This window comes from Sorex fumeus, unplaced genomic scaffold (assembly GCF_029834395.1).
Source record: "Sorex fumeus unplaced genomic scaffold, SorFum_2.1 ptg000063l, whole genome shotgun sequence".
NCBI lineage: Eukaryota > Metazoa > Chordata > Mammalia > Eulipotyphla > Soricidae > Sorex > Sorex fumeus.
In genome coordinates, this window is record NW_026606120.1 from 169,600 (window position 1) to 192,727 (window position 23,128).

Below are 23,128 nucleotides of genomic sequence, written 5' to 3' on the forward strand. Positions count from 1 at the left end.
AAGCTATGCCACATATCTGAATAAGCTGCAGATACATTGCGGTAGACCTGAGCAGGAATATTCATCGTATATGAATGTGTGCAGGTATTTATATTGTGTCAGGCAAGAGAAACAACTAACATAGAAGAGGAAGAACTTTTCTATACAAAGAAGTCATAGAGATCTTAGTCAACTGCAAAAAAAAAAAAAGGAAGATTTGCCACTTTAGGGCTCACCCCAGAGGAATCTAGCCAGGTAGGTTTTGTTTGCTTTGTTAAAACTGATTATTTTTCTTTTAAGATTTACTCAAAAATGTGAGTCCTGAAACCCTATTTGCCTTATGTCCCCATAGATTCTTTCTTTAAGGAAGATGCAGGTCAATTTTCTGAACAAAATACTTTATAAACATTGGCATTATTTATTTTCTTCCAATTTAAAGCCAATGGGTAAAGTAATATTATATGTGTCCACCAAATAGTGTCACTTCAATCATGCTACTGGTTAAAGGTTCTGTGATAAAATGGTGTGAGGTGAAGTTGAGTTATGCAGTTATTAGAAAGTGTTATACCAGAGTCTAAGTGTTATCCTGTAAAGCATGTCTGCCTAGTGATAAATGAGGTGCTTTGACTCCAGTGCTGATTGGTTCCTCCAATAGGATTCTCCAATCGTATGGTGCATGAAAGCCTTCATAGGTCTTTTAATTCTTTGAAACTGGTACATTTTCATTAGGTCTGAGCTGTATTGACTAAAATAAGGTTTTCTTTTGTTCTCAGATTGTGTGTTGGAAGAAGGCTCTATATATACCAAGAGGCCTGGGGATAGTAGCGGTGATGGTGATTCTAGTGGTGTGGAGCATTCCGGTGACTGAAGGCAGAGACACTCCAAGTAAGTGCAGACCCCCATTGGGGGAAAGGCAATGAGGGCCTTGATGAGGGTTTGAGTGGGGGAATCTTTGATCTTAGGAAATAATCTTTATTTACAAATTTTCTCTTTGGAAAAGAAAAATGCTTTACATTCTTATTTTAAAGGTAAGGTGAGGACAATCCTCATTTCAAGATTTAAATCTAGGGGTGTTGTTGGGGAGACAGAACCACTTGGGAATGTTCACTACTAGAAAATACAGGATGAGTTCTTTATAAACCAATGATTTTCTCCAGAGAATACACAGGAGGACATATGATTTTTGGGATCCCTCAGTACCTTGCTTGGACTAAACAGTGTGGGATTTTAAGTTGGGGAAACACAAGGTTGCAGTAGTCTCAGGTGCTGTGGAAAGGGGCTTTGTATTTCTGACTTGTGGGCAGAGCCCATGGAGGCAAACTCAAGCTATCTGAGTGTACTTGACAGCTGATAGGGACTTTGGACATTTCTGGGATTGTGTGGTCAAACAGGGTATTGAGTGGGATTCACAGATTTGAACTGTCAGTGGAATAAATCGGAGAAAGGAGAATGCCTAGATGGAAAATAATACATGCTGAGAAACAATTAGAGACAGCATTATTATCTTGATATGAATCAGCTTCCAATTTTTCTAACTCTTCATGTGTAGGTCTGACATTTTTTTATACAATTATGCTTATGGTGAGTTTATTCGAATTAATCTACACAAGCTGGCAATTAGCATAGCTGAATCGAAATCCAATTGATCTAGTCAGAAATCTTGTGTTCTTTCCAAAAAAAAAAATAATCCTTCCTAAGACTGGATGTGCACCCCTTTCCACTCTGACAGAAATCAGTGGACCTCTGGCTGAGGAGAGAGATGCGAAGGGAGAGAGGCGAAGGGAGAGATACAAAGGGAGACCCTTTACCAGGAACGAAGGAAAAATTCTAATCAGGAAAGGGACAAGATTATTTTTAGGCATTTCTGGTCGTTCCCTTGAACTGCCGCGCTCAGGTGGATGCTGAGTCTCAGGTTCCTGGGACTCCTCAGGGAAAACGAATTTTCCATGCAAGGTTCGTTTTTCTAACTCCAGGGTTCCAGACTGTCAGTGCTTCTGCCCTTCTTACTGAACTCGCTGGTCCCAGGACTGTCCCCAGACAAGCTTCCCCCACAGCTGCCATTCAAGGACGGCCCTAGACACCTTCAGGCAGGCCTGGAGTCAGGAAGGAGGCGTCGAGGGCGCAGGGGTCTGCGGGTGCTCGGGAGCGGGTTCCGGTCCGGGAGGGCTCTGGGGCTCGGGCTGGGTTCAGGGGTTCGGATCCCATCCATCTACCCGCGGCCCGGAGTGGTCCGCCGGCCCGGGTATCCCTGGCGGCGGGTTGAAGCGCTGTGATTCCCGCAGGGACTGTCGTGGAGCAGATTAAGCACCTGTGCTACTACACCAACGGGACGCAGCGGGTGCGGCTCGTGGACAGATACATCACCAACCGCGTGGAGAACGTGCGCTTCGACAGCGACGTGGGGGAGTTCGTGGCGGTGACCACGGACTGGGAGCAGGACGCGAAGAACTGGAACTCACAGAAGGACTCACTGGAGCAGAAGCGGGCCGAGGTGGACACGGCGTGCAAACCCAACTATGAGTTGGCCGCCGCCTCGGCTTTGAGCCAGCGAGGTGAGCGCAGGGCGCGGCCGCGGGCGCGAGTCTCGGCCGGGGAGTCGGGCGGGGGGCGCAGCCGGACCCCGCGCGGACCCCAGGGTGACCGGCAGGAGCGTGTCCGCGGGGAGAGGCGGGGACGGGGCGCTCGGGGGACTCGCTCCCGCAGCCTGGAACCTTCCCGCAGGGCGCCCGCAGCTGCCCCGCCCTGACGCTGCTCTTGGGCAGAAACAGTTTTGATACTCGGGCCAATTCCTCATCGAGTCTTGAAACCCTGAGGACATAAAATCATTAGTTCTTTCCGCCATCTCTGGCGGAGACAAAATCTCCCCAGAGCCAGTTTTACCCGGAACCGCTGTATGGTCTGTTCTTAAAAACAGGAATTTATCTCGGAGGTGCTGTTACAGGCAGCGCACCACCAGAGGGCAGCAGAGGGCGGAGCCCACCAGCGTCCCTAGGTTTCCTCCCCTCCGCCTTCCTCAGAGAATTTTCTTCCCTATATTTCAGTGTTGATGGGTGAATAATAATACTCTCTCAGGAGCCTTAAATTTACATATTAATCTTTGTTTTCAAATATTTTCTTTAATCTTTCTGGTTCCAATTAGAATTTATTTTATTTGGACATACAGTATAATAATGGGCTGGAGATATAGCACAGTAGATAGGGCATTTGCCTTGCACACAGTTGACCCGGGTTCGATTTCTCTGGCCCTCTCGGAGAGCCCAGAAAGCTACCAAGACTAACCCGCTCACATGGCAGAGCCTGGAAAGCTGCCCCTGGTGTATTCAGTATGTCCAAAACAGTAACAACAACTCTGACAATGGAGACATTACTGGTGCCCGCTCAAGCAAATCGATAAACAACGAGAGGACAGTGTTTTCAGTGCAGGTCCTCCTAACTTTTAGCAGACTTTTCCCTGGTTTCTTCTGACTACATCCTAATGTTATATAGTACGTAAATATTTATTTCTATAATGTTATATAAGTTAATATTTTTCTCACAAATGGTTGCCAATTTTTTTACCCCTAATCTGTAAAGAAAAAAATATTTTAGAATTCCATATACCTGACTACAATTCTAGTCAGACAAGGAAGCAGAACCGAAATTAGAGTGAAAGGCCTAATTTAAAATTCTGCCATTCGGTTGGGGTGCTGAGATCACCAGCTGCCTCTAACAGTGTAAGTCTTACTTATACTTTCACGCTCACGTCATGTTCTCAGTAACCAAACCAACCTCCGTAAAAATCTCAAAATATAATTATTGAAATGATGATAATGTCTGACTGCAAATTAAGCAAGTCTGTTTTTTTAGATTGAATTACCATGAGATACAAAGCTGTTCATGATGAGCCAGTTTAAGTCATACAATCTTCCAACACCCATCTCTGTACCAGTGTATATTTCCCACCACCCATATCCCCAGGTTCTCTCCTGTTTCCTGCCCCACCCCTGCTCTGAGTCTCTAATGGCAGGCACTTAACTTCTCTCTCTCTCTCTCTCTCTCTCTCTCTCTCTCTTTCTCTTCTCTCTCTCTTTCCCCCGTGTCTCTCCCCACCTAAGGGCATTATGGTTTGCAATACAGATACTGAGAGGTTATCGTCTTTGTTGATTTACCTATTTTTAGCACACAGTTCTTATCCAGAGTGGTAATTTCTGACTATCTTTGTCATAGTGGTCCCTTCTCTATCCCAACTCCCTTCTCCCCCAGCACTTCAGGCAGGCTTCCAACCAATCTTCCTGGTCCTTGTTTCTACTGAACCTGGGTATTAGTCTCATATTCTGTTTTTCTTTCTTTTATATCCCACAAATGAATTCAATCATTCTATGTTTGTCCCTCTCCTGACTCATTTCACTCAACATGATACTCTCCATGTGCATCCATTTATAAGAGAATTTCATAACTTCACTTTTTCAAACATGTGCATGTTACATTGTTTGGATGTACCATAGTTTCTTTAAACAGTCATCTGTTCTCAGACACTGCGACACTCCTGTTGTTTTCAGATTCTGACTATTGTGAACAGTGCTGCAATGAATATAGTCATGCAGGTGTGCTTTTGGGCTCCTGAGGTATATTCCCAGTAGTGTTGCTGGACAATATGGAAGCTCCAAGTTCTAGCTTTCTGAGGAATGCCCATGTTTTTTCTAAAAGGCTGAACCAGTTGACATGCTGACATTCCCACCAATAGCGAAGGAAACTCCATTTTTCCCCACATTCATGCCAGCACTGGTTGCTCTTGTTGTTCGTTTGCTATATGCCAGTCTCTGGTGTGAGATGATATCTCATTGTTTTGATTTGCATCTCCCTGATGATTAGGAATGTAGGGATGTAGGACCTTTTCTCATGTGTCTTTTGGTCTTTTGAGTTCTTTGAGGAGGTTGCTGTTCATTTCTCTTCCCAGTTTTTGATGGCATTTGATGGTTTTTTCTTGTAAAGTTTTACCAGTGCCTCATATATCTTAGAAATTAGCCCTTCATCAGATAGTTAATGGTTAAATAATTTTTCCCATTCTGTGAACTGTCTTTGTATCTTACTCACCATTTCTTTTGAGGTGCAGAGCTTCTTAGTTGAAAGTAGTCCCATTTGTTATCTTTGCTTCCATTGCTTGTTCAGTGATGTTTCATCCTTGAAGATTCCTCCAGCATCAATGTCATAGTGAGTTTTGGCCATATTTCCCTCAAGGTATATTATGGATTCAGGTCTGATGTTGAGGTCTTTAATCCACTTTGATCTGACTTTTGTGCCTGGCATTAGAAAGAGGTCTGAGTTTACTGTATTCCCTTTTTTCTTTATTTTTCTTTTTGCTTGTAGCTGCCCAGTTTTCTCAGAACCACTTCTTGAGGTGGCTTTCCTTGCTCCCCATCATATTTCTTGCTGCTGTATCAAAGATTGGGTGATTAGATATTTGAGGATCTATGTCAGGATATTTAACTCTGTTCCATTGGTCTGTGGGTCTCTTTCTATTCCAATATCATGCTGTTTTAATTACATCTGCTTTGTAGTACAGTTTGAATTTGGGGAAGGGGATGACTCCCATTTTCTATTCCCCAAGGATTGATTTTGCCTTTTGTGGGGTTTATGTTCCATATGAAAAATAAGTAATTCTTTAAAAAAAGGAAAATAAGAAATCTTAAGCGTATATAGGTAATCAGCTATTTAATTAAACAAATATGAATGTTAAGAGAACATGCTAAAATGAAATGAAAGAACATAAGATATTTCAAATAAATAAAATGTACATGAAATGTTAACTCATTATATACAAAATAATAACTGTATCACCGTAGCTCTGTCCTCCCTTTGTTCATCGATTTGCCTGAGCGGGTCTAGTAACATCTCTATCATAGACTTGTTACTATGTTTGGCATATTGAATACGTTATGGGTAGCTTGGCAGGCTTTGCCGTGCGGGTGAGATACTCTCGGTAGCTTGCCGGGCTCTCTGAGAGGGGCGGAGGAATTGAATTAACCCAGCTGGGCCAGCTGTGCGCAAGGCAAATGTCCTGCCACTGTGCTGTGGATAAAGGATAAGACGGTACAATGAAAGGAGTTTGGCATTACCAAAAATAGTAATAAGAAAAGGTAGAGTGGCAGAAATGTGATATTTTGTCAGCATTTGAGGTTTCAAGGTTTCTTTTTTTCCTTAAACATTTATAAGCTTTCGTATTTCTATTTTTGCTTTCTTTTTATCAAGATGCCTAGCTATTTGCTATATTTTATTGATTTTTTAATTGAATATCCGTGAGCTACAGTTACAAAACTTTCATGTTTGAGTTTCAGTCATACAATGATTGAACACCCACCCCTGAACCAGTGTACATTTCCTACCACCACTGTCCCCAGTATCCCTCGTCCCCCCACATCCCACACCTCCCCTACCTCTCTCGCAGTCTATTTCCCTCTTTGTCTCTTTATACTTATGGGTATTATGGTTTGCAATACAGAGACTGAGAGGCTATCATGTGTGGTCCTTTATCTACTTTCACCAGGTGAAACTCAGGGGTGACTAATGGCTCTGTGCTCAGGAATGAGTCCTGGTGGACCTCGTGGTACCATATGGGATGTCGGGGATGAAACCCCGGATGGGCACATGCTAAGCAAATACCCTATTTGGTGAACAATCACTTCAGCCCCCAAAGTTTAAACTCTTGAAATAGCTTTCCTGTTTCTTTTTTCCAGATTGTGAATGCTCTTACTTGTTTTTGAGTTCCAGTGCTTATCAAATTTCTATTAGTGAATTAATTAATAAATGCACAAAGAAATGTAAAATATGGATATATGATGTGAAAGGAGATGGCAGCTTAATAATAGAAATATTTCTGAGAAATATATAAAAGATGGCATCTGAGCCAAGATTAGACTGAAAGCTGACAGAGATGATTTGTTGACCTGCAGCATGTTGGAGGTACTTTTATTCTCAAATGGTGTTAGATTTGAAGCCTGTTTGAAAAGCATTGCTATGTATAAAAGGTTGTGATCGTGACTTTTGTCCTGCTAGGTGTGACATAAAAATGCTTATTCAATGGGTATGGTGCTGCCTGCAGGTCAAACTGTGCCTTGGGGTGAGTGCCCTCAGAAGCCTGATGTTGATTCAGGCTTCCTGATACCCCCAGATTGCCACTGTGCCTTTGGCTGGATCCCAACAACTTGGGACCAAATTTTTCAAAAAATCAAATGGACAAAAGTTAGGTATGTGGGAGCTATGGCCAGAAACAATTTCTGGCTCAGCTTTACTAGCTCATTTATTGCCCTTATTTCAGAGACCCATAAAGAAATCTCGAAAGTGACCAAAACTGCAGTTAATCTGCTGAACAGACTGGAGTAAATGGGAAGGGGGGTTGAATCAACCCAGACCCTGAAAAGGCAGAGCCCCTAGCAGCTGCTTGCTCCCACAAACGAAAATCGCCACCATATCTGGGCCTGATTCCACCATCTCAGGACGGATTTCATGGACATATAATCTGCTGAAAAAGTGGGTATTTGGGTTTTGTGACTGAAATCTCCAGGTTTTCTCAGACTTGAGATGGGCTACTTTCCCCCACTTCCCAATGCCACTGGAAGCACTGAGAGTCATCCCCATAAACCAACTACAGAACCCCCATGTAAGCTCTACTACCGGCTTTGCTTGAGAGATCCAGATATAAATCTCGAAAGACTTCAAAACTCTCCATTAATCTCAGACCTGCACATGGCTGAAAAGACTGGAGTAACTCAGAGAGGGGAAGGTGAGCCTGGTACCTGCCCAAGCTGAGCCCTCAGCTGCGGGGGGCCCGCAAAACCACTCTCCGGCCAGCGGAGGTGGCCCTAGGATCCGTAGGTGCTGGGAAGGACCGACCGAATGAACACGAGACACAAGAGACAGAATGCAGCTCAGAAACAGAGAGAAAAAGGGACAGACTTTATTGGGGGCAATCAGGGTATATATCCATTAGTGAGGCAGCTACACTAAAGGTCGTGCCCATATATGGTTAGGAAGGTTTGTTTTCACCTATCATGCATTACAAGGTTTATGTGTATCTGGTACCAGACACGAGGTGATTACACAAAGGGCCATGTCCATATGATTTACCAGACATGAGGTAGATACACAAAGAGCCATGTCCATATGATTTATAAAATTTACATGCATCACATACCAGACACGAGATAGTTACTTCTTGTTATTACTGACAGCCATGACAGATGTTCTCTCAGGATAACCATACATCAAGATAACCATACATAGCACTGGTTTTGCCTGTTGCGGGGTCACGTAGGTCAAGATGACCATACATAGCACAGGCTGTGCCTCCTGTGGGGTCGTAGGTCAGGATGACCATACAGGCACTTAGGCCTTGGTCAGTTAAAGGGCCAGCTTCCCACACTCAGCAGCTGTTTTCTTCCGCAATCCAAAATCATAGCCATACCCCTGGCCTGACTCTACAGTCTCAGGATGGAACTCACCGAGACATAATCTGCTGACGGATGTGCAGTTGTTGTGACTGAAACCTTCAGGCTATCTCAGGGTCCAGATGGGTTAACCCCCCACTCTGAACAAACAGGATGACCTCTTAGTAGCTGAATAGAAAACCATAATGCAGAAAAGGAAAAAGAGATAGAGTAAGAAGGAGAGTGCCATAGATGGAAGCTGGAGGGGGGTGAGGTTTGGGGGGTGGTGGGAGGGAAAGAGGGGACATTGGTTGTGTGAAATGTGCAGTGGTGGAGGGATGGGCACTGGATTATTGTATGACTGAAACCTGATTATGAACATCTTTGTAATGGTCAAGGTCAAAGATATTCAATTTAAAAAATTTTTAAAAATAATTTGTAGTTCATCCCTCCTTTACTCAGCTTATTCAATGACTGAATAAATAGTACTACTCCTATATTAAAAAAAGATAAATGTCTATTCAAATTTAAAAACTGGCTTGTCTTTGCATTAAAACATTATGTAAGGCCCTTCCGTTGTTAGTCGATTTGCTGGAGCGGGCCCAGTAACGTCTCCATTGGAGACTTTGTTCTTACTGTGTCTGGCATATCGAATACGTCACGGGGAGCTTGCCAGGCTCTGCCGTGCGGACGTGATACTCTTGGTAGCTTGCCGGGCTCTCCGAGAGGGGCGGAGGAATTGAACTCGGGTTGGCCATGTTGGCTGCGTGCAAGGCAAACGCCCTACCGCTGTGCTATCGCTCCAGCCTAGTTTGAGGGATTTAGCTTTATACTTCTCCATATAATACTAACCACTTTGTACCTATTCTTATTTCTTGGTTTATATCACTATTCTTGGGATAGTGAGAGGGTTGAAAGTCCCACAGCAGTGGGAGAAATCAAAATTGCTATTGTCTTCTCTACTTGGAGGAGCACTGGGACCTGCAGAGCATTGTGTTATATCCTAGTTCACACTCGTTACTAGAAACGGTCCTGATGGAAGGGAAAAGAAGTTAATGTTTATCATAAAATATTTTAATATGAACTATATAATTATGATATATCTCTGTTCTCCCATTGTTCATCGAGTTGCTTGAGCGTGCCCAGTAACATCTCCATTGTGAGACTGATTGTTACTGTATTTGGCATATCAAATACGTCATGGGTAGATTGCCAGACTTTGCCGTGTGGGTGAGATACTCTTGGTAACTTGCCTGGCTCTCTGAGAGGGGCGGAGGAATCGAACCTGGGACGTGCAAGGCAAGTGCCTTACCAATGTGCTATTATGAAATATGCCTTTTACATGTGTTGAATTTTTTTTAGCTTTTAATAGCAACTGAGTAACTCTCTCTTGGCACTGTAAACTAGCTGATGTGTTTATTCAAGCTAACAAACTGACTAAGCTTGGATCCTAATCAAAGATCTGGAACCTAGGGATCTTTTCACTTTGTTACCAAAGAAGGACTCAACCCCTTGGAATGATTGCATGCCTGGTATCTATCTCATTATGTGTTTTTATTTCTGTTGCTTTTCTCAGCAAAACCTAAAGTGACCGTCTACCCAAGCAAGACAGAGGCTTTAAACCACCACAACCTGCTTGTCTGTTTGGTGACAGACTTCTACCCAGGCCAATTGAATGTCCGGAATGAGCAGGAGGAGACAGCTGGTGTTGTATCTACCCCACTTATTAGGAACGGGGACTGGAGCTTCAAGATCATAGTGATGCTAGAAATGACCCCCCAGCGTGGAGATGTCTACACCTGCCAAGTGGAGCACCAAGTGCTCGAGACCCCCATCACCATGGAGTGGCATAAGGGACAGTTTGTTTCTGGTTACTATGGGTCTCTCAAGTCAGTGGGCAGAGCTTCTCTGAGCCTAGTTTATTTTATTCTTTATTTTTTTTCATGAAACTATGTTTAAAGCTTATTTATAATTTACAAACTAGTTCACAAATACTAGTTGAGCTTTCTGTATCATTGGTTTCAGTCACTGAGCTCAGTGGGCTTGTATGGATTTTCTCCATGTAATTTTTTGTGCTCCTACGGGGATGTCAGTTCTGTGAAGTTTAGACATGTTACATGGTAAGAAGTAGTATGCTTCAGCTTTGGAACTTCCAGTGTCTCATGGCATCTTCCAAGATCATATGTGAAGCTGGGCTGTTTCTCTGGTGGTAGTGTGAACTGCATATGGATGGGTGGAGTGCTGGGCTTTGGCATGGTGGGGACACTCTCTGCTCCCATCCCCTTTAAGGCTCTAGAGATCTTGCACCACAGGGGGGTAGGCCACCCTGGAATAAGTCAGCTGCCAGTGTATGTGGGTGAGGTCAGTCACAAAGCTGGACCTTTTGTCTGGTCTTGGTGGGAGCATATGTTGATATATTATGTCAGACATCATTCATGAGCTGGATGGAAATTACAGGAAACTTGATTACAAGAGCATCAAAATAATTCTGATGTTATTTTCTTTCGGGGTATTAGGGATATTACTTCACTTATTGTGGTCCCAGAACACAGCTCTGATAACTCTGAAACATTGACTATTAGAGCTTGTAACTGGGGCCTTAGGGTAAAGGTACTTAAGGGAGCTAGAATCCATTCCCCACTTCCCTCCTCTCTCACCAGCTCACTGTGTCTAAGAATCAATTAGTGGGTCTTTCCATCTTGTAGGGATTGGTACAAGTGAAAAACAAGGTTTTTCTGACACCTCCTGTTTGGTACTCAAGTTAGAGTTTAGATCCTCAACTAAGGAACTCATGAGTTGTGGAGCAAATGCTGACACTCAGACTTTCCTCCCTAGGAGCCCAGTCTGATTCTGCCCGGAACAAGATGCTGAGTGGCATTGGAGGATTTGTGTTGGGGTTGATCTTCCTTGGATTGGGCCTCTTCATCCATTACAAGAACAAGAAAGGTAAATTCACCTTGGAAAATGAGGAAAATAAGCTATGCATCCGTCTCTCTGGAGACTCGTTCTCCAGATTGGCCTTTTTTCGCCTGATTCTGAAAGGAAGGAGGCCATGCTGCTGGTGAAATGAGTCAGAAAAACCTTGCTGGCGACTTTGGAGTCTGATTTGAATAGTTAATGGTAGTCTTTTAACTTGTAGAGAATGTCCTAGGACTTTTCCATTCTCCATAGTCTCAGTGGCTTGTTCCTAAAATCTTTTAATAAGGCTCAGACTTACCTCCACTCAGTTAGAGGTGTGGTGTTTGTATTCATGTAAGATACTCAGTCAATGATACTGTAATCAGGAGATTTCCATAACAAGAACCAAACTGGAAACTGTGCCTGTCAAGGTGACAGGCTGCTGGGAGCGAGGGAACCTGGGGACATCGGTGGAGGGAAGTTGATTCTGGTAGTTGAATTGGTGAGGGAACAAGATATTCCTGAAACTCTACTATAAAAAACTTTGTAACTAATGGTAATGTAATAATAAAACAAAGAAAAGGAAAGAAGAAGGTTGGAATGTTGACTTCTGGTGGCAGTTTTATTCCTTGGATGAGGGTAGGGTGGGGGATTTGGTTTCTGGTAATGAAGTTCTTGTAACAGATGGCTAGGGAAGAAGAAAAATCCAGTTGTGTTCCAAATATCACTTCTTTTTGGGGTAAACGAGAAACTGTCGATTTGAGTAATGAAACCCTTCTCTCTCTAACTTCCTTTTTTAGGACCTCATGGGCCTTTGCCAACAGGTACTCTTTTTTTGCTCTGATTCAACATGGGGTTTGGGGAAGGAATCAGTAAAGGAGGAAAGGGTGTGAGGTGAACATATCCAGATAGAGTGGTCTCAATTTGTGACATATTTTCCCTAACAAAATCAACAGTTAGTAGAAAATTATAGTTTCTGTAGAAACTGCTGAGCTTCTTCCCTTCAAAGAGGGCACACATTGGTGGGATCTTTCTATGAAAGTTGCTGTCAAAGATACAACTTGGGTGTTAGATATCAGAATAATGCCTAAAATGTTTCACATATTGGTGGTGACTTCCTTTGTGTAGTTACTGATGAGTGAATATTGGCGTAGAGAGGTAGTATAGAGGGTGGAATGCTTGTCTTGCCTTGCACGCTACTATCCTGGGTTCCATTACCAGTACCTGAAATAATCCCTTGAGCTGAGCTGGGTGTGATCTTTGAGCAGCAAACTCGAAGTAAGTTTTGAAAACAGCTGGGTTTCCCCACCAAAAAGAAAAAAAAAGGTGAAAGTAGCCACTATAAGTGGAAAATAACTACTAGAGGTAGAAAATTTGAATTTTAATTAGATTTATAAAAAAATGAAGTCCTCATATCCTTCAGCAAGATAACAACTTCTCTGCTTCCCACACATCAGAACAGATCTGTTAGTTGCCATTTACTGTTTAGATAAATTGATCTTAACTCAGATTGGGAGGTGAAGACCATGTGAGAGGGCCCTCAGCTTTCTCGATCTGATTTCTCTAAGGGGAGGAAAGAGGTTCCATTCATCAGGGTGCACTATGCTCATCAGTCTCTCTTCCACAGGGCTCCTTCACTGATTACTGATGATCTCCTGAAGGTCCTCGATGGATACTTCTTTCTCCTCTTCTGTAATACCTGCCTGTATCTGCCCATAATTTGCAGTTGTCTGCAAGTTTCTATCTCTGAGATTGGAATCTTCTGACTCTGAGACAGTCTTTAGATCACTTCCTGTAATCACTTCCTGTACTCACTACTTGGAGAGTCTGGTTGTGAAGTTTCATCCTGCACTGACCCCAGAGCCTGTTTGTGCTGCAGCTATGAAGTCAAGGGCTTTTTCTTTCTCATTGTGTGTCGATTTGCTGTTCAAGAGAAGCACATGAAACCATATATCTGGCTATAGAGATTTAGCAGAATTAAACACAATTATGAATAGTATAAATTATGAGATTTCTAATTTATGCTAATTAGATTTTAAATTGATATGACATTATATTAGTTTTGGATTCGAGCACTTATTTGATATCTCTATATGATGAAAGAATTATGATAAAATACCTAGTTAATGTCCATGCACTTATAATCAAAATATTTTTCTTGTAGTGAGAACCTTTCAGACATGCTCTTTCAGTTGCTTTAGAATATACAAGTTTATTACCTATAATCACTATTGTGTCCATTATATGACCAAGATGCAATTATTTCATAACTGGAAGTTCCCAAAAACCACTAGGCTTCAAAAGCCCAAATTCTGGAAAGATGTTTTCTATTCTGGCTCACAAATTTCCTATTAAGACCTTTTCCAAACAGGAGCTCTAAAATATGCCAACAATTATTGGAGCTTTGTTGGAACTAAGGATATAACTATTTTTTTTAAATTAATTTATTTATTGAATCACTGTGGGAAAAGTTACAAAGCTTTCAGGTTTAGGTCTCAGTCATGCAAATATCAAACACATTTCCCTTTACCAATACTTATTTTTTACCATGAAGAACCCCAATAAAACCCCACCCTCCACCCCTCCCAGTCCCTGTGAGGCAGATGAATTCTAGTTAGCACTCTATCTGCTTTGATTAGATTAATTGTTTCAATAAAAGATTCACCACTATTATTTAGAGTTTACCACCCCCCAAAATCAGACATGCTGAAAAAGCATTGTGAAGTGATTTGCTTTCTACAGCTGGGTTCAAGAATTAAATGTTGGTTTTGGATTTCTGCTATTTTACTTATCAACCCTGGAAGTATTTCTACTGAAAGTCAGATAATTAAGAAATTGGTTTCTGTGCTCTGGAGTCGTGGCTGTGCCGGAGAACCGCTCGTGGGGGGCAACTGGTGACCTTGGTAGGGCATGAAGGGCAGACCGAGATGCCCCCCTTCCCATGAGGTTTTAGTCGCCCCCACACCCCTGGCTCATACCTGCTGTCCACAAGGCTCCCATGCGGCCGCCATCTTTCTTTCCAGAGAGGAGAGGGCGAATGGGGCAACACCCTTTCCCCTCTGGGCAGACATGATGGCCTGTATTAACGCATAGTCCGTTCACTTTTCTGCTCCAAGCTGCTGGGTTCTGCATTAAGTTCTTGTGCTTCTGGGGCCGTGGCTGTGCTGGAGAACCGCTCGCGGGGGGCAACTGGTGACCTTGGTAGGGCGTGAAGGACGGACCGGAACGCCCCCCTTCCCATGAGGTTTTAGTCGCCCCCATACCCCCGGCTCATACCTGCTGTCCACAAGGCTCCCATGCGGCTGCCATCTTTCTTTCCAGAGGGAGGAGGGTCGAAGGGAGCAACACCCTTTCCCCTCCGGGCAGACATGATGCCTGGATTAACGCATAGTCCATTCACTTTTCTGCTCCAAGCTGCTGGGTTCTGCATTAAGTCCTTGTGCTTCTGGGGCTGTGGCCGTGCTGGAGAGCCGCTCGTGGGGGGCAACTGGTGGCCTCGGTAGGGCATGAAGGACGGACCAGAACGCCCCACTTCCAATGAAGTTTTAGTCGCCCCCACACCCCTGGCTCATACCTGCTGTCCACAAGGCTCCCATGCGGCCGCCATCCTTCTTTCCAGAGAAGAGAGGGCGAATGGGGCAACACCCTTTCCCCTCTGGGCAGACATGATGGCCTGTATTAACGCATAGTCCATTCACTTTTCTGCTCCAAGCTGCTGGGTTCTGCATTAAGTCCTTGTGCTTCTGGGGCTGTGGCCGTGCTGGAGAGCCGCTCGTGGGGAGCAACTGGTGGCCTCAGTAGGGCGTGAAGGACGGACCGGAACGTCCCCTTTCCCATGAGGTTTTAGTCGCCCCCACACCCCTGGCTCATACCTGCTGTCCACAAGGCTCCCAGGATATAACTATTTTGAGATAAAAATTTTTATCTATTTACTCTTTCAATGTAGGTTACTATAGTGTTAATTCTCATGGTTTTTGAAAGGAAATCAAGCACCTTAAACACTAAAGCACTACTTTCCATTCACTACCCACACCCCCACCCCAACTTCATTGCTTCTTTTCTTTCCTCCCTGGATTCCACATTCTCCCGGTTTGAGAATTTCAGTTTTGCAATTAAATGAGAATTTTTTGCCTTCCTTTAAAAATTTATTTTTTTTGTTTCTGAGAAATATTTAATTTCTATTTTTTTAAAAGAAAACACTCATATATGCTCACACATACAAAGTGGGTTGACAATAAGCTTTGAAGCTTTGAATTATCTGCAAAGCATGCATTGAAAATAGGTCTGTTTAAAACACATTTTTTAATATTTTAAAAACAAACAAGCAAAACTTCATATGAAAAAGGAAATATCTAAGAAGGTATTTCCAAAAGAGAAATTGCCAGTGGAAAATAAATGCTTGCAGAGTTGGTTGTTTATTCTCATTAATAATTAGAGAAATAGAAGCATGACATTCTCTGAAACACTACTCATGTCCTCCAGACAGGTGGAACGTAAGACAACGTATGGGGATGTTGAGATAATACAAATGTTATGGCAAATGACTTGCAAGTAGTGAACTCAGGACTGAACCCAGCATTACAGGGTCTGGCTCTAGAGATCTTTATTTTGATTGATTGATTGATTTATTTGCTTTTGGGGTCACACTGGCGATGCTCAGGGGTTGCTCCTGGCTCTGCTCTCAGGAATCACTCCTGGTGGTGCTTGGGGGAACATATGGGATGCTGGGAATCGAACCTGGGTTGGCCGCATGCAATGCAAACAACCTGACCGCTGTGCTATTGCTCAAGCACTTCTAGAGGCCTTTAAGCACAGCTCTGTGACTTGAAATCTTTGGATCCACATGTCGTGAGTGGTACCACATCCGTTTGCCTTTGCAATGAATCTCCATTCCCTTTTGTTCTCTCTCTCCTTTTGGGTGCTGTGGTTTGCAAAAGAGGCATTGAGTGGCAATCATGTTCGGTCTATAGTTTACTTTCAGCATGCATCTCCCATCCTGGGAGGATCCTCCCAACACCTTTTATTTGGTGCTCCCTTCTCTATCTGAGGTGCCTTTTCCTCTAGCATGTGCAGCTGGCCTCCAAGCCATGGAGTAAACCTTCTGGTACTTATCTTGTCTATTCTTGGGTTTCAGTCTCCTATTTTGTTACTTTATGTTCCCCAGATGAATACAATCTTTCTATATCTGTTCCTCTCTTTCTGACTCATTTGATTAGTATGATACTTTCCATGTAGTACCACTTGTATGTAAATTTCATGACTTCATCTTTTCTAGCTTGCTGGGCTCTCTGAGAAGGGTGGAGGAATCAAACTTGGGTGGGTTATGTGCAAGCTACCTGTGACGTACTAAATATGCCAAACACAGTAACAATTGTCACAATGGAGACAGGTAGCTTGCCAGACTTTGCCCTGTGGGCTAGATACTCTTGGTAGCTTTCTAGGCTCTCCGAGAGGGGCGGAGGAATCGAACTCAGGTGCCATATTGACTGCGTGAAAGGCAAATGCCCTTCCTGCTGTGCTATCGATCCAGCCCATCCTGGGGTTAGTAGGTACATAATTAAGATTTATCCAGTTGGGGGAACGCTCATGTCTTCTTATGTGGTACAATATGGTTATTCAGTTTCATAAGTTGAGTGTTTAAAAAAAAACAACTTGAAGCTGGAAAGATAGTATAGCAAGTAGGAAGCTCGACTGCATATGGCTTAGCTAGACTCAATCCCATATCCCATATAGTCCCCTGAACAACACCAGGAATAATTCCTGAGTGTATAGCCAGGAGTAAACCTCGAGTACAGTTGAGCATGCCCCCCAAAACAAACAAACAAACAAACAAGCAAACAAATGAATGAAACCCCTCAAAAAACAACACGGAGTGAAATGAGAAATAAAAATGACTAAATGTTTATAGAAGATTTTAAAAGTAGGGTTGAGAGTTCAGTGGAGTCTAAAGACTTTATTGTCCTGGTTCTATAGGGGACTATGAAGGCTCCAGGAAAGAGAGAAAAAGAAAGACACATGCACATATACTGGCAGAGAATGTCCTTGGTACCTTGGTACAGGATGACTGGGGCAGGTACATTCAGAAATTCTACATAATGTTCCCAATGCAGATGTGCCTTAGACAAATCTCACTGAACTGAAATTTGTCTGCTCCAATCATAATTGGGAACTGTTTGACAGTAGTGTCTGCCAGAGACAAGTGACACTGCCTTCACTCCTTTTCCTTATTTGCTGGAAACTGAAGCACTTACTGAGATATCATGGTTACATGAAAACTTGGCTTATTCAAGAATTTTTGTCATTGTCCTCTGTTTTAAACCACAACCCTTGTCTAATAACCACTTCCTCTGCCCAGACATCACTTCACTTGATCACTTAACATCCCGTTATTAATTGATTCGTTCGAGCGGGGACCAGCAACGTCTCCATTCACCCCTGTTGTGTGCTAATGTAGCCGAATGGCAAGGAACATGAAGAGCCTCAAATCGATCGCTCAGGGTCTGGACAAAGAAGTCTGACCATCTCATAGGTGGGCGGCCACATGATCTTTTGACGCCCTGTGGAATCCAGTTGGTAATGGCTCTAGTCCAGCGGTCATCTCCAAATTTCATTACGTGTCCAGCCCATCTGATTTTCAACACCTTGGCAAACGAGACAGCGTCCCTGATTCTTGACCATCGATGAAGGTCGGAACTTCGGATTCGTTCCCTCATTTGAGTGAAGCATGATGCTCCAAGCATAGCTCTTTTGATTCTTCTTTGGGATACCCGAATAGCGTTCTCATCCTGTTTTCGTAGGGCCAGGGTCTCTGAGGCATATGTTAATGCAGGAAGAACAGTGGAATCGAAGAGATATGCCCGGAGCCGGGGGTTCTTTGCCCTCTTAGCTATTTCTTCGATGTTCTTGAAGGCGTTCCATGCTGTCCTCTTTTTCCTGCGCAACTCAGATGCCAGGTCATTCGTCATGTTGACTTCTCAGCCTAGGTACACATAACTGTTGCATCCGGAGATGTTCGTTCCTTTGAGAGTGAATGGAACATCAGGAACGAGACCATTTCTCATAAACATTGTCTTTGTTAGATTCAGCTGTAGTCCGACCCTAACACACTCATGGTCAAAGTTGGCTAGCATTTGTACCGCTTGGCTGATGTTTGATGTTATAAGAAAAATGTCATCAGTGAAGCGAAGGTGGTATAGTTGCCGACCGTCTACCTTCACTCCCATTCCTTCCCATTCCAGTTGTCACTTGACGTTCTTGAGGGTGGCACTGAAGAGTTTCAGTGAAATAGTATCACCTTGCCAAACCCCTCTATTGACATCAATGATCACCTCCCTGTAGAATGGTCAGATCCTGGTAGTGAATCTGCAATAACAGCTCATGGAGGATCCTGATGTGTTGACTTTGAACGCCCTATTTGGCTAGGACCTCGATGACTGCTTCAGTCTGAACAGAATCAAAGGCCTTCTTTAAATCAATGAACGTTAGACAGAGTGGCATCTGGAACTCCCGAGAAATCTCAATGAGCTTGGTTATTATGTGAATATGGTCGATTGTGCTAAATCCTTTTTGGAAACCGTCTTGCTCGCATGGTTGTTCTTCATCCAGTGTTCTACAAATCCTATTCAGGATGACTGGAATGAACAGCTTATAGACGAGAGATAACAGGCAGATCGGGCAATAGTTGCCAATGTCGTGGATGTCTCCCTTCTTATACAGTAGTACAGTCCTGCTGGTTTTCCACTGGGACGAAACCTTGCATTCAGACATGTAGTGTGTGAAGAGCTGAGTCAGTGTATTGATGAGTACTGACGGCAAGTTCTTCAGGTGTTCGGATCTGACCTTGTCTGGGCCAGGTGCTCTTTGTTTTTTTACCGGAGAGATGGCATGCTGGATTGTGGAAGGGAGAACTTTGGGAACGACATATTCATCCTGCGGAATTTGGTATGTGGGCAGTTGGACGTGGCTATCAAAGAGATCCGAATAGAAGTCATGGATAATCTTCTCCATTGCCCTTCTGGAAGATGTGATAGATCCATCAGGACGTCAAAGGGCAGTCATCTTGTTCTTGTAGTTGGCGAAGGACAGACAGGTGTTGCGAATGCTTTTCCTGGCTTCTACCACATCTACCAGGACTGCTGATCTTCTCTCTTTAAAGTCTTCCTTATAGCTTCTCTGCACTGTTTTGCAAGTTCAGACGTTCACTTGTGGTTTCCTGAGACATGCGCCAAGCCACGTTGGTGCATAAGCTCAAGAGTTTTCTAAGACAAGCGTTTTTTGTGGCTATCTCTCTCTTGGTGTTCCTCACACAATCATGGAGGTGCTGAACCAGTCGATCTTGTTCCTCATCAATGTTGTCAATATGGCATCTTCCCATGTTGCAGCAATAGTGCCAAAGAGCTCCCAGTTGGTGATTGTTCTGGGCGTTCTCTTCTTAAACTTTTCAGCCCTTTCTCCCCACTCTGTGAAGTAGTTTTTGCACAAAGGAGACAGTGGTCCAATCCCATTTGGAATGTTGGGACAACGGCAACATTGGTTTGGCAAAACCATCAATTGAATATGATGTGGTCAATTTCATTGTGGAACCGTCCACCAGGAGACTCCCATGTCCAACGTATAGATTTGGCCTTCTGGAACTGTGAGTTACCATGGATGGTCTTGGTCGACATGATGAACTCAGACAGTCTCTCACCCTGTTTGTTCCATACTAGGCCATGGGTCCCGATGTGGAGTTCTTTGGCTCATCTTCTCGGTCCTATCTTGGCATTAAAATTAGTGATAGTGATCTTGTAGAAGGTGTGGTCTTCTTTATAGGACTTCTCCAGCTCCATGTAGAACTTCTCAATTTCTCCTTCATCATAATTGGATGTTGGTGCGTAGACAACGAAGATGGAAATTGCTGGCAGTGAGCCACATCTATTCAAGTGTAATTGTCCAATTCGGGTCGTTAGGCATTCGAATGAATCAATGCTCATGGCCAAGTTTGTTTTGACAAGGACACCGACACCTCTGAGGCCTCTTCTTCGTGCAAAATTTGACTTCACAGAGTGGGGAGAAAGGGGTGCCCAGACATATATGCATCAAATGCATTATATATTTTTCTGAGTTTTTAAATTTAGATAGTAATTTTAGACAATAAGACAATACTTTTGGTCAATCTTTCAACAATACACCCAAAACTGAAGAACATAAGAGTGAACTTTTTTGAAAGTTGTCAAGAGTGTAAGTTAACAATCCTAACTGAAAACAAAGTTTAATTGTGTTGCATTTTACAAAACACTTTCTGGGTGTATGAATTCAACATATTAGTAACTACATTACAGATTGTCCTCCAAAGAAAAAATATTTTTTGGAAAATTACAAATAAATGAAATTGTTTGATATGATACTGACAATTTTGCCTAGCTTTGGACCAGACAAAATAAGAGCCACTGTTTGAAAATCTGAAAGGGATCAACCTTGAAGAGTGAAGGCTGTGTTAAGCAAGGAACAGGATATGTAGAATTCAATCTTGAACAGAGATTGGATCCAAGCTGGCCATGAACTCAGTATCCAGGCAACAAGAAGCCCCTACAGGAGGTTAGTCACTGATCCCTGTGCATATCCAGAGCCATCAGTAAGGGTACAAATATGTTTTCTGAGAATGATGAACCTTTAGAACCTCAGATATATTAGTCAGTCCCCCTCTCCTTTAATCCCATGCAGTCAGTAAGCCTAATAATTCCACTTTGCTTCATATGCCAGAACTTACTAAATGTGATGAGCATTAATTTGGACTAAATTGATTTCTATTGCTACTGATTCAAGAGCAACGTGTAGTAATAAGTCCAGTATAAGAACAGGATTATACATTGCTATGAAATATGAAATTTGAAAATGCTTTTCACTACCCATTAGCTCTTCCGTTCTTTTCCTTCTCAAAAATTTAGTTACTTATTTTTATTGTCTGAGATTTTTGTGATATCCAATACTGTTAATGATGGTTTCTTTTTTTTGGTATGAAACAAATTTAATTTATTGATTTTGGGGGGGGAGGAATCTGCCACATCACCAGCATTTATTACAACTGAGCCATTAACTTGGTAGCTTCATCGACATTAACTGGTTTGTTTTCATGACACTGCTGAGGAAACAGTGGTTTCTGCAGAGGCTCCAGGGAAAGGCCTTTTGAGAAGTGTGCAAGCTCCTTTTGTATGTCTACAAAAGCTTTGTTCATTCTGTTGATCTTTTCCTCATTCACAATATTTATCCTCTTGAGGTTAGTGGTAACTTTTGCTTTGTTTTTAGCTTTCAAGTGTTTCTGGGTGGCTATGTGGAACACATTCCTGGTCTTTTGTCCTTTTACTTTGTTTTTGGCCATTGTCCCAACCCCCCGAGTCTTCATGCTAGTGTACCTGAAAAGGTCCTCATCAGCCCCTCACCAGCTAGACCTCTGACCCCCCACACGCAGCAGCTCCAGCTCCAGGAGACACCATAGGCGCACACCTGTTAATGATGGTTTCTTACACACATAATTCTTGTATTCTTTTTTAGTGCCATCTATTATTGCCATCTATTATTTTCATGTGCCACACATATATATATATAAACTCCTTAATATGTGTCTATAGGTATATAAACATGTTTAGCATATAATATTGCATATGCAAATATACATTAATATTTATAATATAGTATTGTATATGTAAATATATATTCATACTATATGAAAAATGTGTATATGTAGAATGTAGATACATGTATGCATATGTATATGCATATGAGTATATGTATATTTGCATATAAGCAATGTTAAGTTTATAATAGATTGGTGCCATGACATACTCCATTTCTAGCTTTCTTGAGTTTTCTTTTATAGTTTTTTATATTTTTCTAGTTCTTGCTGAGGCATCATCCATTAAGCTTGTAAACTTTGCAATCTTTCTCTTCTAGAACATTTTACATATCTAAATTTTATATGAAGACTAGAAATCCATTCTGACACTTGGACACTGAAATAAAGTAGTTTTCAATTCCCATTATCATTTACTTCCCTTCAGCTGGAGAGTCTAAATATCGCAATACCATCCCAACATGTATATTTTACCATCAAATTTGTTTCAGCATGGAGCCATCCATAATACAGGAGCCTGTACTATGTACTTTGGGGAACATTAAAGATTTATTGGCATTTTAAGTTTGGTCATGGAGGCTAAGCTGCACTGTATTAGGTGATTCAGTGAGAAATTCCTCTCTCTCTCTCACACACTCTCTCTCTCGTGTGCTCTCTCTCTCTCTCTCTCTCTCTCTCTCTTCTCACATCCAAAGATCTTCATGTCAACACTTTGCATCCCCAGTGGATAATGGAAAAATTCTGAGAATTTTTCTGAAAAAAATTTCCATGACAGAATTATGTTTATTTCTAACATAGTATTTATAGATATGTATATACATTCAGTTGATCTAGGATTCATATTAACTTAGAGGAATCACTTTTAGTATTATACTAGCTTCATTCACAGCAAAGCCTAGAAAGCTCCCCATGGCGTATTCGATATGCCCAATACAGTAACAATAACGGGTTCATTACCCTGACCCTGAAAGAGCCTCCAATACTGCACCGTTTGGAAGAACAAGTAAGGAGAGGCTACTAAAATCTCAGGGCAGGGATGAATGGAGACGTTACTGGCACCCACTCAAGCAAATTGATGAACAATGAGATGATAGTGATACAGTGATACTAGTTCATTTAAGTAATACAGAGAAATGTTCTAAATAAGGTCTAGTTCCCTTTCTCTCTTTATTGGTGGAATTTTGTTAAATATATTACAGCTACTAATATTATAACCCTAATATTACCTTCCATGATTACT

General features: G+C 42.5%; 2 protein-coding genes across 2 annotated transcripts in view; one reads left to right on the plus strand and one right to left on the minus strand.

The window, feature by feature from the left end:
- Positions 1 to 729: 729 nt before the first annotated feature.
- Positions 730 to 23,128, plus strand: part of LOC130035299 (rano class II histocompatibility antigen, A beta chain-like) — a 375,487-nt gene continuing 353,088 nt past the window's right edge. Inside the window, exons 1-2 of the mRNA XM_056126910.1 lie at positions 730 to 864; positions 2,262 to 2,531. Coding sequence (XP_055982885.1) covers positions 810 to 864; positions 2,262 to 2,531 — 325 coding nt within the window. The 5' untranslated portion in view covers positions 730 to 809. The remainder of the gene's footprint in view (positions 865 to 2,261; positions 2,532 to 23,128) is intronic.
- LOC130035308 (ribosomal biogenesis factor-like) lies at positions 21,337 to 21,636 on the minus strand. The gene has a single exon (XM_056126919.1). The coding sequence runs from the start codon at positions 21,634 to 21,636 to the stop codon at positions 21,337 to 21,339; it is 300 nt and encodes a 99-aa protein (XP_055982894.1).